Source organism: Panulirus ornatus, chromosome 10 (assembly GCF_036320965.1).
Source record: "Panulirus ornatus isolate Po-2019 chromosome 10, ASM3632096v1, whole genome shotgun sequence".
NCBI classification, from domain to species: Eukaryota; Metazoa; Arthropoda; class Malacostraca; order Decapoda; family Palinuridae; genus Panulirus; species Panulirus ornatus.
In genome coordinates, this window is record NC_092233.1 from 9,699,996 (window position 1) to 9,715,401 (window position 15,406).

The 15,406-nt window shown below is 47.0% G+C and overlaps 1 protein-coding gene across 1 annotated transcript in view; it reads right to left on the reverse strand.

Annotated features, from left to right (window-relative positions):
• Positions 1–7,637, reverse strand: part of LOC139750789 (calcium-activated chloride channel regulator 1-like) — a 64,206-nt gene extending 56,569 nt beyond the window's left edge. Inside the window, exon 1 of the mRNA XM_071665535.1 lies at positions 6,910–7,637. Coding sequence (XP_071521636.1) covers positions 6,910–7,107 — 198 coding nt within the window. The 5' untranslated portion in view covers positions 7,108–7,637. The remainder of the gene's footprint in view (positions 1–6,909) is intronic.
• Positions 7,638–15,406: the final 7,769 nt, after the last annotated feature.

Genomic DNA, 15,406 nt, shown 5'->3' on the forward strand with positions numbered 1-15,406 from the left:
CATAATTTCCAAACTCTCGGCCCAACGACGACAAGAACTACTATAATCAGATGGTATCGTAAAGCGTCACTCAGAGACACCGTTCGCAGACGCCCGGGGTAAGATCGGGAAAGCCCTTAGGTTAGGTGAGGTAAAGAGGGAGTCTCCAGGCGCCCTCGGGACGGGCTTTTTTTGTGGGGACATGCGTGGAGTGCCGGCAGGGAGGCACACCTGGAGTGCCGGTAGGGTGAAGCCCCAGGGGTGACAGCAGGGAGACGCCCCTGGGGAGGGAGAGACCTGCGCGGCCAAGGAAGGAAATCTGAGCGATGATTCTGGGGGCAGACGGAAGGACGGACGTAAAGCTGGAACCAGCGGAGGAGGATGAGGAGGAGGAGGAGGTGGTGGTGGAGTTACTGCCAGAGTAAGAGGAGAGAGGCGCGGGGACGCGGCCTGAGCTTTTGAGGTGGTGGTAGAGCTACTGCCAGAGTGCGAGGAGTGGCGGGGACGCTGCACGGGTGTACAGTATATAGAGCGAGGAAACGCGGCTCCTTAATTACCTTAGCAGTTTCTGCTGGTATGAGCGTTGAGGTCAAACACTGGCGAGACGAGTGGGATTCTTAGACAAGAAGAACACCGCCCGACCATTTTGGAAGCGAGAATTCCCCCGTGAGGCCAGACCCAAGCTACCAAAATGAAGAAACGCAATACGTTTCGTATTTCACCGTAAATGAAGGTCGTGGACCTGAGGGGGGGCGTCTCTCCCTAGGTTGGGAATGTGGTGGATGGGGCGCCGGACCAGCGTGTCCAGCTTGTGTTTACATCGTCGTAATACGAGACACTGTACTTATCCTGCGTCCAACGAGTTCACACACACACACACACACACAACACACACACACACAAAAAAAAAAAAAAAAGTGCCAAGAGAGAGATGGATGATACAGAAACTGTAACATTTCAATACAGTTTGATAAACTGGCATTACTGGTCGATTTGTCTTCAAGCGAAGTGATGACTGGCGAGCGTCACGTGAAGAAATGTAGACCAATAGGTATGTAGCACGTATGTACGTCGGAAGTTTACGGTAATTTACATAGAATTCGTTGTCTTCCGAGGTCCTCTATCCTCATAGCTCGGGCTTGACCTAAGCAGCTGAGTTGGGCCTTTGATCGACCAAATTGTTCGAAGTCGCGGTCCCACAGGCCCACGCAACCATGAGAGTCTGGCTGGTCGTTACCAGCGTCCGCTAAGTAGGTCCAACATGTAACTAGCGGGTGATTGAGTCTTCCACCCTACACCAGTGGCGAGGACTTCGGGTCAAGAACTGACTAAAATTCCTCTGCTGATAACTACCTTACATACAAGTGGAATAAGAGCGATAACCAGAACACCAGAGGTCACACTCAGATACCTTTGCTACATGGTGTTCCTCGGCTCCTGTCTGCTGAGCCTGTGTGACCCACCAGCCAAGGGTGTGCAGGCAACAGTAGCTGCCGGTTTGTGTTGAGTGGATGCGAATCTTCACATGTGGGGTTGCTGTATCAGACGTGCGGCCAAGATGACCATAATAACACGAACCCAATACTCTCCCAGTGGCGGAGGGGATCAAGATGCATCACGACTCGAGAGAAATTTGCTAGAAATCAAATAACTCCCACAAAAATATTTACGAAAAAAATACCCGAGGGAAAAAAATGTTTAGAAAAAATATGCGAATTTCGAGAGTAGATTCTCCATGGTATAGATAGACAGGATGAGGTATGTGATATAAGATCAGATCACAGTCGCTGTCAATGTAAGAGCCACACAAGACACCTTCTTTCTCGGGGAGGTTGGGTTGGGGAGAAGGTCAGAGGCAAGTCGGCTGCTTGACATTATCCAGCACTTGAAGAGAAAAAAAGGCTATAAAAAGAAGCCGTTAAATGATCTGTGGCCATCCTACATTACTACTGTGTGGACCAGCTCCGAGACGGGCGAGGACGTGTGTACCTGGAGGAGTGGCGGGGTGAGGACGTACTCAGGGGAGTGGCGGGGTGAGGACGTACTTGGGGAGTGGCAGGGTGAGGACGTACTTGGGGAGTGGCAGGGTGATGACGTACTTGGAGTGGCAAAGTGAGGACATACTTGGAAGAGTGGCAGGGTGAGGGCGTACTTGGGAGAGTGGAGGGGTGAGGACATACTTGAAATGGTAGCAGGATGAGGACGTACATGGAGTGGAGGGGTAAGGGCGTACTTGGAGGAGTGGAGGGGTTAGGACGTACTTGAAGAAGTAACAGAGTGAGGAAATACTTGGAGAAGTACCAGGTTGAGAGCGTAATTGGAGAAGTGACAGAGTGAGGAAGTAGTTGGGGAAGGAGCTGCGTGAGGACGTAATTGGAGGAGGAATGGCACGGTGAACACGTACCTGGAGGAGAGGGGGAGGGAGGGGGAGCATGGTGAGGACGTATCTGGGTGGATGGCAGGAGGAGGACCTACCTACCTAGGAGTGGTAATGTGAAGACGTACCTGAAGAAGGAGGAGCAGGGGCGAGGACGTACCTGGAAGAGGGGTGGTAGAATTGGACGCACCCGAAGGAGTGGCGGACGCCCGAGGCTCCCCACCAGGCAGGTAGTAGTCCCGGCCGGAGCCCCTTGCAAAAACTGGTGGTACGCGCTCTAACATATTCTACTGCACTCAACACTCGTCGTAACAGACATATCGACTCTGGGAGGAACTGGCTTGTACTTATAGCATTACCATTCTAGTTCTCATCTATGTAATGTGTATCACGCTACAGAGAACCGGCTGGCTGGTGGTTGACGCAATCGAAGCTAAAAGGGATAGAATGAGGTCTATCTCACCTCAAAGTAATATAAAGATTTTCTCAAGTTATTTCGGCATTCGGGGTACACTGAGGGAGAGCTGTCTTAGAATGCCATAAAGAGAAAGGACAAATCCCACTGTTACTCCATAAGCCACATCGTATCATTACCTTACACACTGTACTGTTAAAATAGAATATCTCATAGCAATTCAAGTCCATAGTGATGATAATAAAAACGTACCATAGTGATGATATTATCGCTATCAAGAAGTTATACATAGACGATACATCAGTACAAGAACGACAAGGAAATAGAGTGGCACTTGACAAGTGTTGAGAGGCAGGTATGATTAATACCAATTACAGGAAGGAAGTACGAGACTGAGATTCGTGAGAACAGAATGTCGGACACAATTAGCGGAGCCATTGGGAAAGTGATTATACGATGGCGGGAAAAAGTTGACATCATCGTAAGTGCTTGGTACACTCCCGCACACGACACTTGCAACACGTAACTGGTTTTAGGACATTATATATTATATACATTCACACACACACGTATATATATATATATATATATATATATATATATATATATATATATATATATATATATATATATGTATATATATATTTTTTTTTCATACTATTCGCCATTTCCCGCGTTAGCAAGGTAGCTTTAAGAACAGGGGACTGGACCTTTGAGGGAACATCCTCACCTGGCCCCCTTCTCTGTTCCTGCTTTTGGAAAATTAATAATACACACACACACACACACACACACACACACACACACACACACACACACAATTAAGCTCAAAACATGTATGACAATGGTACTTAGAATTATAGACTGGGGTTCCTGCCAAATAATACACTGGACCACCATGCTTCTACAGCATTCATATTTCTTACTGTACACTGAAAAAAAAATTCTCTTTTCGTCAGAGAATCGTAAGAATACACTTAGCGCTGCGGTGGCGGACGTCAAACATTACGATATTCGGGGAAAGCTTCGGGAGAGAAGGGAGAAATAATGTAAAGCTTAAGCTTCAGGAAAGAAGGGAGAAATTATGCACAGCTTAAGCTTTGGGAAAGAAGGGCGAAATGACGCACAGCTTAAGCTTCGGGAAAGAAGGGCGAAACGAGGTACAGCTTAAGCTTCAGCAAAGAAGGGGGAAATGACGTACAGCTTAATGCAAATAGCAGAGGTTATATATATATGAATAAACTGATAGGAATAATCGAAGAAAACGATAAGCAATCCTATGATAAAACAAGATGTGAATTTGAGTGAACATGTAACAAGAAATGGAAATTCCTCAGCCCTTGCCCCACACCGTCAGATTTCTGAGCCACGAATGTAACATTCCCTGCACCTTCAGGAGGACCTGGTAGTATACTGTGGTACAGCCCTGACACAAAAACAATCAAATGTGACCCCAAAGGTAATCAATGAGATTCGTCTATAGTAATACGAGCCCTGTACTGTCTCGGGCCCCACGTGGTTTAACACTTTCTGTCCCCTTCTGTATAATATTCATTACATATCTTTTTTTCTAGTTGTGTGTACAAAGTCCTTCATGCTACTTCGGGATGACCTCCGGGTGTACGTAAGAATATCTCCCAGGAGTTTCTGTGTATAAGTCTATGACCTACGTATACCCATGTGTGCTGAGGGCAATGGACAGAGGTGTATCATCCATCGCCTCAGTAGATCAGGCCATAGCTAAACCCACTGCTCGGACGAGTGACTGATGTGTTGGCACACGACGGGAGTCGAGTGTGGAGGAGTAACGTAAGAGTTTAGCCAAATAACATCATGGCGTTGGGTTCCCAAGGTTGAAGAGAGGAGAAATCCAGCCTGCCATCGTATTTCGAGAGGCATCGGTTGCTCTCTCTCTCTCCTGTGATGGCTGTGAACATAATCACACCAGAGGATATACAGATTTAAGGTTATGATGTTACGTAAGAACAACCACAACCAGTGGTTGTAAATGGACATTACGCGTGTGTACCATACGTGGAACTCTGAAAGCTGGCCGACCGCTCTCCTCCATGTGAACACATGAGGGGAGGATATAATACATCGAGTGTTGCTGGTATCGAACAACCAAGCCGAGGCAAGCAATGGATCTGCAGCTACCCTTGCCTTATTACGAACTTTCACTTCATTTAGACTTTGAGTTAACTACAAAAGGTGGGAACCGTTCAGATGAAGGCAATATATACATACATACATACATACATACATACAATACATACATACATACACACACACACACACACACACACACACATATATATATATATATATATATATATATATATATATATATATATATATATATATATATATATATATATATATATATATCTATATATATATATATATATATATATATATATATATATATATATATATACATACGATCTACTAGGATAGACTGAGTCTTGGAGCATAAATGGATATCAATTTTTCCTCTTTACGTTTGCTCACCTTTCCCACCGAAGCGAGACGATTATAAAGGACATATAACCAAACCCTCCAGGGAAAATGCTTGCTTGGCTCCTTCGTCTGTTCCTGTGGTTACGAGACTAAATATGAAGTCAGCTACGCTGGTTCACAAGGCAGGCGATGCGGCGCCGCTGACAGAACTATAAAGGCAGGCTACACAATTGACAAATGGTGGTTACAACACATGTACAATCTTATTGTACAACATAGCAAGCAATCACGGTATGAACTTACGAGACGAATGTACAAAATTCACAAAAATTGAGATTTTTTTTTACATTGCCTCCTTTGCTAAAGGCCTTCCTATGCATCTCTTCTCTTTCTATGATGACAACTAAGAATCAAAACCTCTACTTGAAATATATACAATATGTTGAACCTAAACTGTTATCAAACACTCCCTTCCCTAAAGACTGGGTCAAAGTATATTTTTCGGCCAAAATTTCGGCGAAATCAAAGTTGAATCTCGACTCAGCGATGACTCAGACGATTGACGAAGCGAGAGACTATTTCCACGATCTCCCTCCCATCAACATGCTGTTCACAGTGGCTGAGGCGAAGCACACGGCATCCATTCTTATGGAGGAATCATGCGCAAGAGGCGCGCGCGCGACCCCCGCACATCACGTTGCGGCCTGCCCCCTACAGCCGGAGTCTCGACCCTTGACGTCCTCTGGGAAAATATAGAGAACCTCCAGACACAGAGCAAATAACTATGTCAGTGGCTGTGCCTCAAGACAGCCGATATACCTTGAGATGGCCATTAAAACCAGCAATATACACATAGACTGGTCAGTCATACCCACCCTCTCTTACGAGACACTACGCCCTCTCTCTCTCCCACAATGACCACAGTAACCTCATGCATGACCCGCACGTCTGTGTGTTGTAGAACTCATGAGCGTAAGTCTGGACGAAACCCGGCACTGAGGAACCTCTTCAAGGGAAGCCTTAGCCACCGTATAGACTCGATGTGAGTCATGTGCGTTCAGAGGGCGTCGTGTCACTTAAGCAGAACAGGAAGGTCGCGTCTATCAGCTTGAAACGAGTGAAAATAAGTGGACTAAGAGGAATGAGGGTGTGTGTGTGTGTGTGTGTGTGTGTGTGTGTGTGTGAGGGAGGGTCAGGGCGGTGTGAGGTGTGACAATGAAGGAAGCCGTGCCGAGAAGGAACAAGAAACACCAAAAACCATGAAAAAAACCCCACCCGGCACATAATGGGGCGCCAAGGGAAAACAATGAAGAAAAAGACGATGAAGTGAGAAGGGAAGAGAACCAGATAATAATACATTCGTTAGAGTTCCTTTAAGAACATTTGCCTTGGTTTTCGGCTGGAAGGGCGAGTTCTGAGAAGCCAGTTAAGACGCTCTGGTTCAATTGTTCAAAGCCTCGTTGGGTGATAATGGCTTTCCAGCATGGGAGGCTATTATACTCTTACCCAATAGGAGGACGTAGGATCCGGAGAGTGGTCGTTTGCGCTTGTTCCGACACCTATGGGGCGGTTGTGTGAAATCTAGGGTTGTATCCTGGTGTTTACTTGAACTTAATCCTAAAATAATCTTTACGGGAAACATTTTGCTGATTCAACGAATGCTTTTTGAATGGCTCACCTCAAAACCCTGGAGGACATCTTGGCACACCGCCGGTGGGAGGGTCTCGTCCAGCGCCACCACGACGCCCTCGTACCCGTTATCACGGAGGACCACCCTCGAGGCCGAGGTCAAGTCCGCCGCACTCAGGAGGACGAGGAGGGACAGGCTCCACCACGCTAGCGTCGACCTCACACTCGTACGTGTCATCTTGACCATGTCTCTGGACAGCCACTGGGTACGTGGGTTCACAGTGGCATCTCCTTGTCTCACAAGACACTCACAAGTGTATTCAGCGCATGTGGTTACAATCCTAGCGAACCTCACACAGTCCCAGTGGCGGGTGTAGGGGCTTCGGGGCGGCTTAAAAGACACAACAGGCCCGTTCACCTCCGCTCCGCCAGTCAGTCAATACACACTTTCGGACAGAGTCACCCTCAAAGAAAAACCCCCACAGAGAGCCACAGCTCACAGAGGTCCCTTTCCTGGTCACAGATTAATCCACAGTTATGGAACTCTTTTAATTCATATCTTCACCGAAAACCCGCTGAAGAAATGCGAACGCGAGAATGAACTCTTTTTTTATAGGACGGTTTTCATGAGTGTCTTCTTCCGTGATACAGTAGCCAAGTCTGCTGGGAGCACCAGTCGCCTCAGTCACTCGGGCAGCCAGCACAGGTTCCGCGTCCTCCCGCTCTGCAGGCAGTAGCCAAACTGAGATCTTGAGAGGAGCCTCTAAGGGGGGATGCCGTGGGTTGGTCACTCGGTCTTGAACATCCAACCACCGCGTAGAAAACGGAGGCTGCCTGAAGCAGAGCGCATGTCCCCGCAGCCAGACGTATGACTCAAGCTTGTATTTCTCTGGTACATAGATCAGTAAATAGAAACTGGAAGGTGAATCTATGTTATATAATAATATAGTTCTCATACGAACATAGACTCCAAATATATTTAAAAGTTTTATAATGATATAAAAACCCCGACACAAATCACCGATGAACTTAACCCAAAAAAAGAAAGATAAAATAATACACACGTCTCTCATTCACACAACAGTAATAGCGAACTGAAATGTTAACAGTAACTAACATTACTTCATGAACATCAAACTTCTGTAGACATTTGACGCAAATAAAGCTATATTCGTTCAGTTAGACTGGAATCACATAGAAGTTGTGCGGTATTAAAGAAGTTCGACTTAGCGGGATTATCCTGTGGCTTCACCTCCCAGGGGAAGGGGAGGGAAGACCCGTCCCAAGTCCCTCCTTCCCTCCCAATGGCCCGGAGGGAAGGGAGGCAGGGAGGGAGGGAGGGAGAGGAATCGTCGGCTCCCTGCCATAAGGGCATATGTCAAGCGACCGTAAGATATATAGAGGGGAAGTTAGTTACGTTCCTGATTAACTAGAGACTCTAATAAGAAGTGCGGGTTAAGGGCATTCGTTCGTTTAAGATTATTACCCTGATTTTGACCTTTAGTTCCTCACGCCGTAGTGGTGATCCCGTTGATCGATATCTACATGGGGTTATGACGGTACGATGTTTCGTAGGAGTCCAGGAAGTTATTGAGGATTTAAAGGATTTTATGACATGTTGTCTGTACCTGTACTGACATGACCTTCTGCTGTACCTGTAACTGTACAGACATGACCTTTTGCTGTACCTGTGTCTGTACTGACATGACCTTCAGTTGTACCTGTGTCTGTACTGACCTGACCTTCAGTTGTACCTGTGTCTGTACTGACCTGACCTTCAGTTGTACCTGTGTCTGTACTGACATGACCTTCAGTTGTACCTGTGTCTGTACTGACATGACCTTCAGTTGTACCTGTGTCTGTACTGACATGACCTTCAGTTGTACCTGTGTCTGTACTGACATGACCTTCAGTTGTACCTGTGTCTGTACTGACATGACCTTCAGTTGTACCTGTGTCTGTACTGACATGACCTTCAGTTGTACCTGTGTCTGTACTGACATGACCTTCAGTTGTACCTGTGTCTGTACTGACATGACCTTCAGTTGTACCTGTGTCTGTACTGACATGACCTTCAGTTGTACCTGTGTCTGTACTGACATGACCTTCAGTTGTACCTGTGTCTGTACTGACATGACCTTCAGTTGTACCTGTGTCTGTACTGACATGACCTTCAGTTGTACCTGTGTCTGTACTGACATGACCTTCAGTTGTACCTGTGTCTGTACTGACATGACCTTCAGTTGTACCTGTGTCTGTACTGACATGACCTTCAGTTGTACCTGTGTCTGTACTGACATGACCTTCAGTTGTACCTGTGTCTGTACTGACATGACCTTCAGTTGTACCTGTGTCTGTACTGACATGACCTTCAGTTGTACCTGTGTCTGTACTGACATGACCTTCAGTTGTACCTGTGTCTGTACTGACATGACCTTCAGTTGTACCTGTGTCTGTACTGACATGACCTTCAGTTGTACCTGTGTCTGTACTGACATGACCTTCAGTTGTACCTGTGTCTGTACTGACATGACCTTCAGTTGTACCTGTGTCTGTACTGACATGACCTTCAGTTGTACCTGTGTCTGTACTGACATGACCTTCAGTTGTACCTGTGTCTGTACTGACATGACCTTCAGTTGTACCTGTGTCTGTACTGACATGACCTTCAGTTGTACCTGTGTCTGTACTGACATGACCTTCAGTTGTACCTGTGTCTGTACTGACATGACCTTCAGTTGTACCTGTGTCTGTACTGACATGACCTTCAGTTGTACCTGTGTCTGTACTGACATGACCTTCAGTTGTACCTGTGTCTGTACTGACATGACCTTCAGTTGTACCTGTGTCTGTACTGACATGACCTTCAGTTGTACCTGTGTCTGTACTGACATGACCTTCAGTTGTACCTGTGTCTGTACTGACATGACCTTCAGTTGTACCTGTGTCTGTACTGACATGACCTTCAGTTGTACCTGTGTCTGTACTGACATGACCTTCAGTTGTACCTGTGTCTGTACTGACATGACCTTCAGTTGTACCTGTGTCTGTACTGACATGACCTTCAGTTGTACCTGTGTCTGTACTGACATGACCTTCAGTTGTACCTGTGTCTGTACTGACATGACCTTCAGTTGTACCTGTGTCTGTACTGACATGACCTTCAGTTGTACCTGTGTCTGTACTGACATGACCTTCAGTTGTACCTGTGTCTGTACTGACATGACCTTCAGTTGTACCTGTGTCTGTACTGACATGACCTTCAGTTGTACCTGTGTCTGTACTGACATGACCTTCAGTTGTACCTGTGTCTGTACTGACATGACCTTCAGTTGTACCTGTGTCTGTACTGACATGACCTTCAGTTGTACCTGTGTCTGTACTGACATGACCTTCAGTTGTACCTGTGTCTGTACTGACATGACCTTCAGTTGTACCTGTGTCTGTACTGACATGACCTTCAGTTGTACCTGTGTCTGTACTGACATGACCTTCAGTTGTACCTGTGTCTGTACTGACATGACCTTCAGTTGTACCTGTGTCTGTACTGACATGACCTTCAGTTGTACCTGTGTCTGTACTGACATGACCTTCAGTTGTACCTGTGTCTGTACTGACATGACCTTCAGTTGTACCTGTGTCTGTACTGACATGACCTTCAGTTGTACCTGTGTCTGTACTGACATGACCTTCAGTTGTACCTGTGTCTGTACTGACATGACCTTCAGTTGTACCTGTGTCTGTACTGACATGACCTTCAGTTGTACCTGTGTCTGTACTGACATGACCTTCAGTTGTACCTGTGTCTGTACTGACATGACCTTCAGTTGTACCTGTGTCTGTACTGACATGACCTTCAGTTGTACCTGTGTCTGTACTGACATGACCTTCAGTTGTACCTGTGTCTGTACTGACATGACCTTCAGTTGTACCTGTGTCTGTACTGACATGACCTTCAGTTGTACCTGTGTCTGTACTGACATGACCTTCAGTTGTACCTGTGTCTGTACTGACATGACCTTCAGTTGTACCTGTGTCTGTACTGACATGACCTTCAGTTGTACCTGTGTCTGTACTGACATGACCTTCAGTTGTACCTGTGTCTGTACTGACATGACCTTCAGTTGTACCTGTGTCTGTACTGACATGACCTTCAGTTGTACCTGTGTCTGTACTGACATGACCTTCAGTTGTACCTGTGTCTGTACTGACATGACCTTCAGTTGTACCTGTGTCTGTACTGACATGACCTTCAGTTGTACCTGTGTCTGTACTGACATGACCTTCAGTTGTACCTGTGTCTGTACTGACATGACCTTCAGTTGTACCTGTGTCTGTACTGACATGACCTTCAGTTGTACCTGTGTCTGTACTGACATGACCTTCAGTTGTACCTGTGTCTGTACTGACATGACCTTCAGTTGTACCTGTGTCTGTACTGACATGACCTTCAGTTGTACCTGTGTCTGTACTGACATGACCTTCAGTTGTACCTGTGTCTGTACTGACATGACCTTCAGTTGTACCTGTGTCTGTACTGACATGACCTTCAGTTGTACCTGTGTCTGTACTGACATGACCTTCAGTTGTACCTGTGTCTGTACTGACATGACCTTCAGTTGTACCTGTGTCTGTACTGACATGACCTTCAGTTGTACCTGTGTCTGTACTGACATGACCTTCAGTTGTACCTGTGTCTGTACTGACATGACCTTCAGTTGTACCTGTGTCTGTACTGACATGACCTTCAGTTGTACCTGTGTCTGTACTGACATGACCTTCAGTTGTACCTGTGTCTGTACTGACATGACCTTCAGTTGTACCTGTGTCTGTACTGACATGACCTTCAGTTGTACCTGTGTCTGTACTGACATGACCTTCAGTTGTACCTGTGTCTGTACTGACATGACCTTCAGTTGTACCTGTGTCTGTACTGACATGACCTTCAGTTGTACCTGTGTCTGTACTGACATGACCTTCAGTTGTACCTGTGTCTGTACTGACATGACCTTCAGTTGTACCTGTGTCTGTACTGACATGACCTTCAGTTGTACCTGTGTCTGTACTGACATGACCTTCAGTTGTACCTGTGTCTGTACTGACATGACCTTCAGTTGTACCTGTGTCTGTACTGACATGACCTTCAGTTGTACCTGTGTCTGTACTGACATGACCTTCAGTTGTACCTGTGTCTGTACTGACATGACCTTCAGTTGTACCTGTGTCTGTACTGACATGACCTTCAGTTGTACCTGTGTCTGTACTGACATGACCTTCAGTTGTACCTGTGTCTGTACTGACATGACCTTCAGTTGTACCTGTGTCTGTACTGACATGACCTTCAGTTGTACCTGTGTCTGTACTGACATGACCTTCAGTTGTACCTGTGTCTGTACTGACATGACCTTCAGTTGTACCTGTGTCTGTACTGACATGACCTTCAGTTGTACCTGTGTCTGTACTGACATGACCTTCAGTTGTACCTGTGTCTGTACTGACATGACCTTCAGTTGTACCTGTGTCTGTACTGACATGACCTTCAGTTGTACCTGTGTCTGTACTGACATGACCTTCAGTTGTACCTGTGTCTGTACTGACATGACCTTCAGTTGTACCTGTGTCTGTACTGACATGACCTTCAGTTGTACCTGTGTCTGTACTGACATGACCTTCAGTTGTACCTGTGTCTGTACTGACATGACCTTCAGTTGTACCTGTGTCTGTACTGACATGACCTTCAGTTGTACCTGTGTCTGTACTGACATGACCTTCAGTTGTACCTGTGTCTGTACTGACATGACCTTCAGTTGTACCTGTGTCTGTACTGACATGACCTTCAGTTGTACCTGTGTCTGTACTGACATGACCTTCAGTTGTACCTGTGTCTGTCCCCTCATGTCGGTCTGTTTCTCCGGTCTCGCGGGATGCCACGCGACCTTGGGTCACAACTTGGAACACCATCTCAGTGCTTCATACACTTTATACAGTTGGTTCCTAGCGTCCGCTGCACTGAATGACATGAGTTCCCCTGACTTAGGATTTGCTGTATAAATGGTACTGTTTAATACAGGATTCGAACCTGTAACTTACCTAGACGCATAACATGAAGGAACTCTTATCCTTTGGCAGAAGAAACTCAATCAAACCTTGTAAATTTGTGTTTTTTAAGCATATTACGATGAAGATGAATGACTAAAGACCCCCCAGCTGTAGTTTATTCCACTTATAAGAATACTTTTCGCTTGGTTCATGAATGGTTTTAGTTAGTGGCTTCTGGTAAACTGTCATACTTTTGATATTCTTCAGATCATATTTCTACCCTTTCTTATCTCCCTTCCAGTACCTATGGCGTGGCTGCTGGTGACACGAGTGGTGGACGGGACGTTCCTCTCACCTTGTTTTCTGTGTGACCATCGTATGTAGTCCAGGTCACTGTTTGACACAGCTGCCAGCTGTGTCACGTCGAGGGAGAAACTTCACGTACGAGATCGCATGATGAGGATGATGGTGGTGGCGGGCGTGAGGCTTGGGGGGTGAGGAAGTTCCCTCAGCTTGGCGGGACGGGGCGGACCACCAGCAGGTGTCACGCACGGCAACCGTGACGAGAAAGTGTTCACACCAGCCAGCGTCGTGAAGGAGAAATTAGTTCGATCAAAATGTTCCAGATGTAGTCCGGAGCGAGAAACAGGAAGTGAGGAGGTTCCGCCTCTCGGGGAACGCTGGCTTTTTGATGCCGCGAGGACCGAGAGCGGAGCGACGGCACCCACTTTAACAGGCTTGTCTCCACCCTGTCGCACATATCTACAGACACACACATAGACGTCTCCACCCTGTTGCTCATTTCTATAGACACACAGAGAGACGTCCCCACACTGTTGCTCATCTCTACAGACACACAGACAGACGTCTCCACCCTGTTCCTCATTTCTATAGACACACAGACAGACGTCTCCACCCTGTTGCTCATCTCTACAGATACACAGACAGACGTCTCCACCCTTTTGCTCATCTCTACAGACACACAGATAGACGTCTCCACCCTGTGGCTCATCTCTACAGACACACAGACAGACGTCTCCACCCTGTTACTTATCTCTAGAGACAGACAGACTGGCAGAGAGACACACAGTCACTTTTTTCAACACTATTCACGTATCTCCCCGTCCTCGTACCTCCATACATTTGGCGTTCACTGTATCTGGTCTCCACTTGGTCTCCACATCGTGAAGCCCCCCCTACAGTTTCTCCTTATATTGCTTGACGACATACCTGGTCTCCGGAAGGTCTGGTCTGTAGTTAGTCTTAAGTCTCCACTGTGTACATTGACCACTGTCTCATGGTGTCTCGTTACCAAGGTCTCTGACCTTCATATATTGTAGTTTCCATGGAATCCGGTCGTCTCCACACTACCTGGTGACGATGCCTGACCTCCCCATTACGTGGCCCACACAGAAATTGGTCTGCAGTGCCTAGTTCTCACAGCGTCTGTAATCTAGGGCGTCTGGTGCGCCCAGAGTGGTCTCATCAGTGCCTGGAAGTGAGTCGTGTTTATCCCCCATTATCAACCGTTTCTCGAGACATCGGTGAGAGCGTCAGAACAAAGCTGAGGCAGCCGCCCCTGTGCTACAGCAGGAGAACCTCTTCCGCCTCCAGATTGGCTCCTGTGACCCTGATGTACTAATGTCTTTGACACGAATTGTTAACAACTGTTATGAACCTGAACTGGGTTTCATGTAAATTTTCAAAGTTGTTCGTCGCAGTTATTTTCCCTCTGCTTAATCTGCAGTGTGAGTGGGTGTCGTTGGCGGGATGTTGTCGCGCTGTGAGTGATGGTGGACACTGACCATCCCCAATCGCGGTAGTAACCACCCATTGTACACACACACACACACACACACACACACACACACACACACACACACCCACGTCTCTGTGTCAAGTTTGTTCAACGTACACGTCTGGCGGCCTCCCCTCCTCTCCCACCTCCTCGCCCCGTCGTATGCTGCGTCCAGTCTTTTGCCCAAGACTCTGGGTGTGTTTCCCAGCCTCCTCCTCCTCCTCCCACAACCTATGGCCTTTAGTAGCAAACGGCTCCGTCTACTATCAGTATTTTAATGCGATTTTGATGTTGGCCGTAATGAGGGCGTGAGGCGGTGTGTGCCCCACACAAACACCGGGTCTAACTAAGATCCCCGGTTGTTCCTGGACGACGTAATTTGGCCAAATGAGGCACGCACCCGCTGTTTACCTTCTCCCTCCAACCCCGGGACCGGCAACCGCAGTTTTCACCTCCACGGAAAATAAGTTAATCATACATGGGTTAGGTTGGGTGCAGTGGAGGTTGGGAGATGAGATTTGTCTTTCTTTCGTTCTCTCTCTCTCTCTCTCGAGTTGATGATGGCGTTGGGGTGTGGAGGGAGGGTCGTTCCCTGGGATGGTTGTGCTAGCGGGATCTCGCACAGGTCGTGGCTCTCATTGAGTAATCACTGGTGACTCGGCACATTTCACCTCAAATATCCGCGGTTCCTCAGACTTCGCCGTCAATT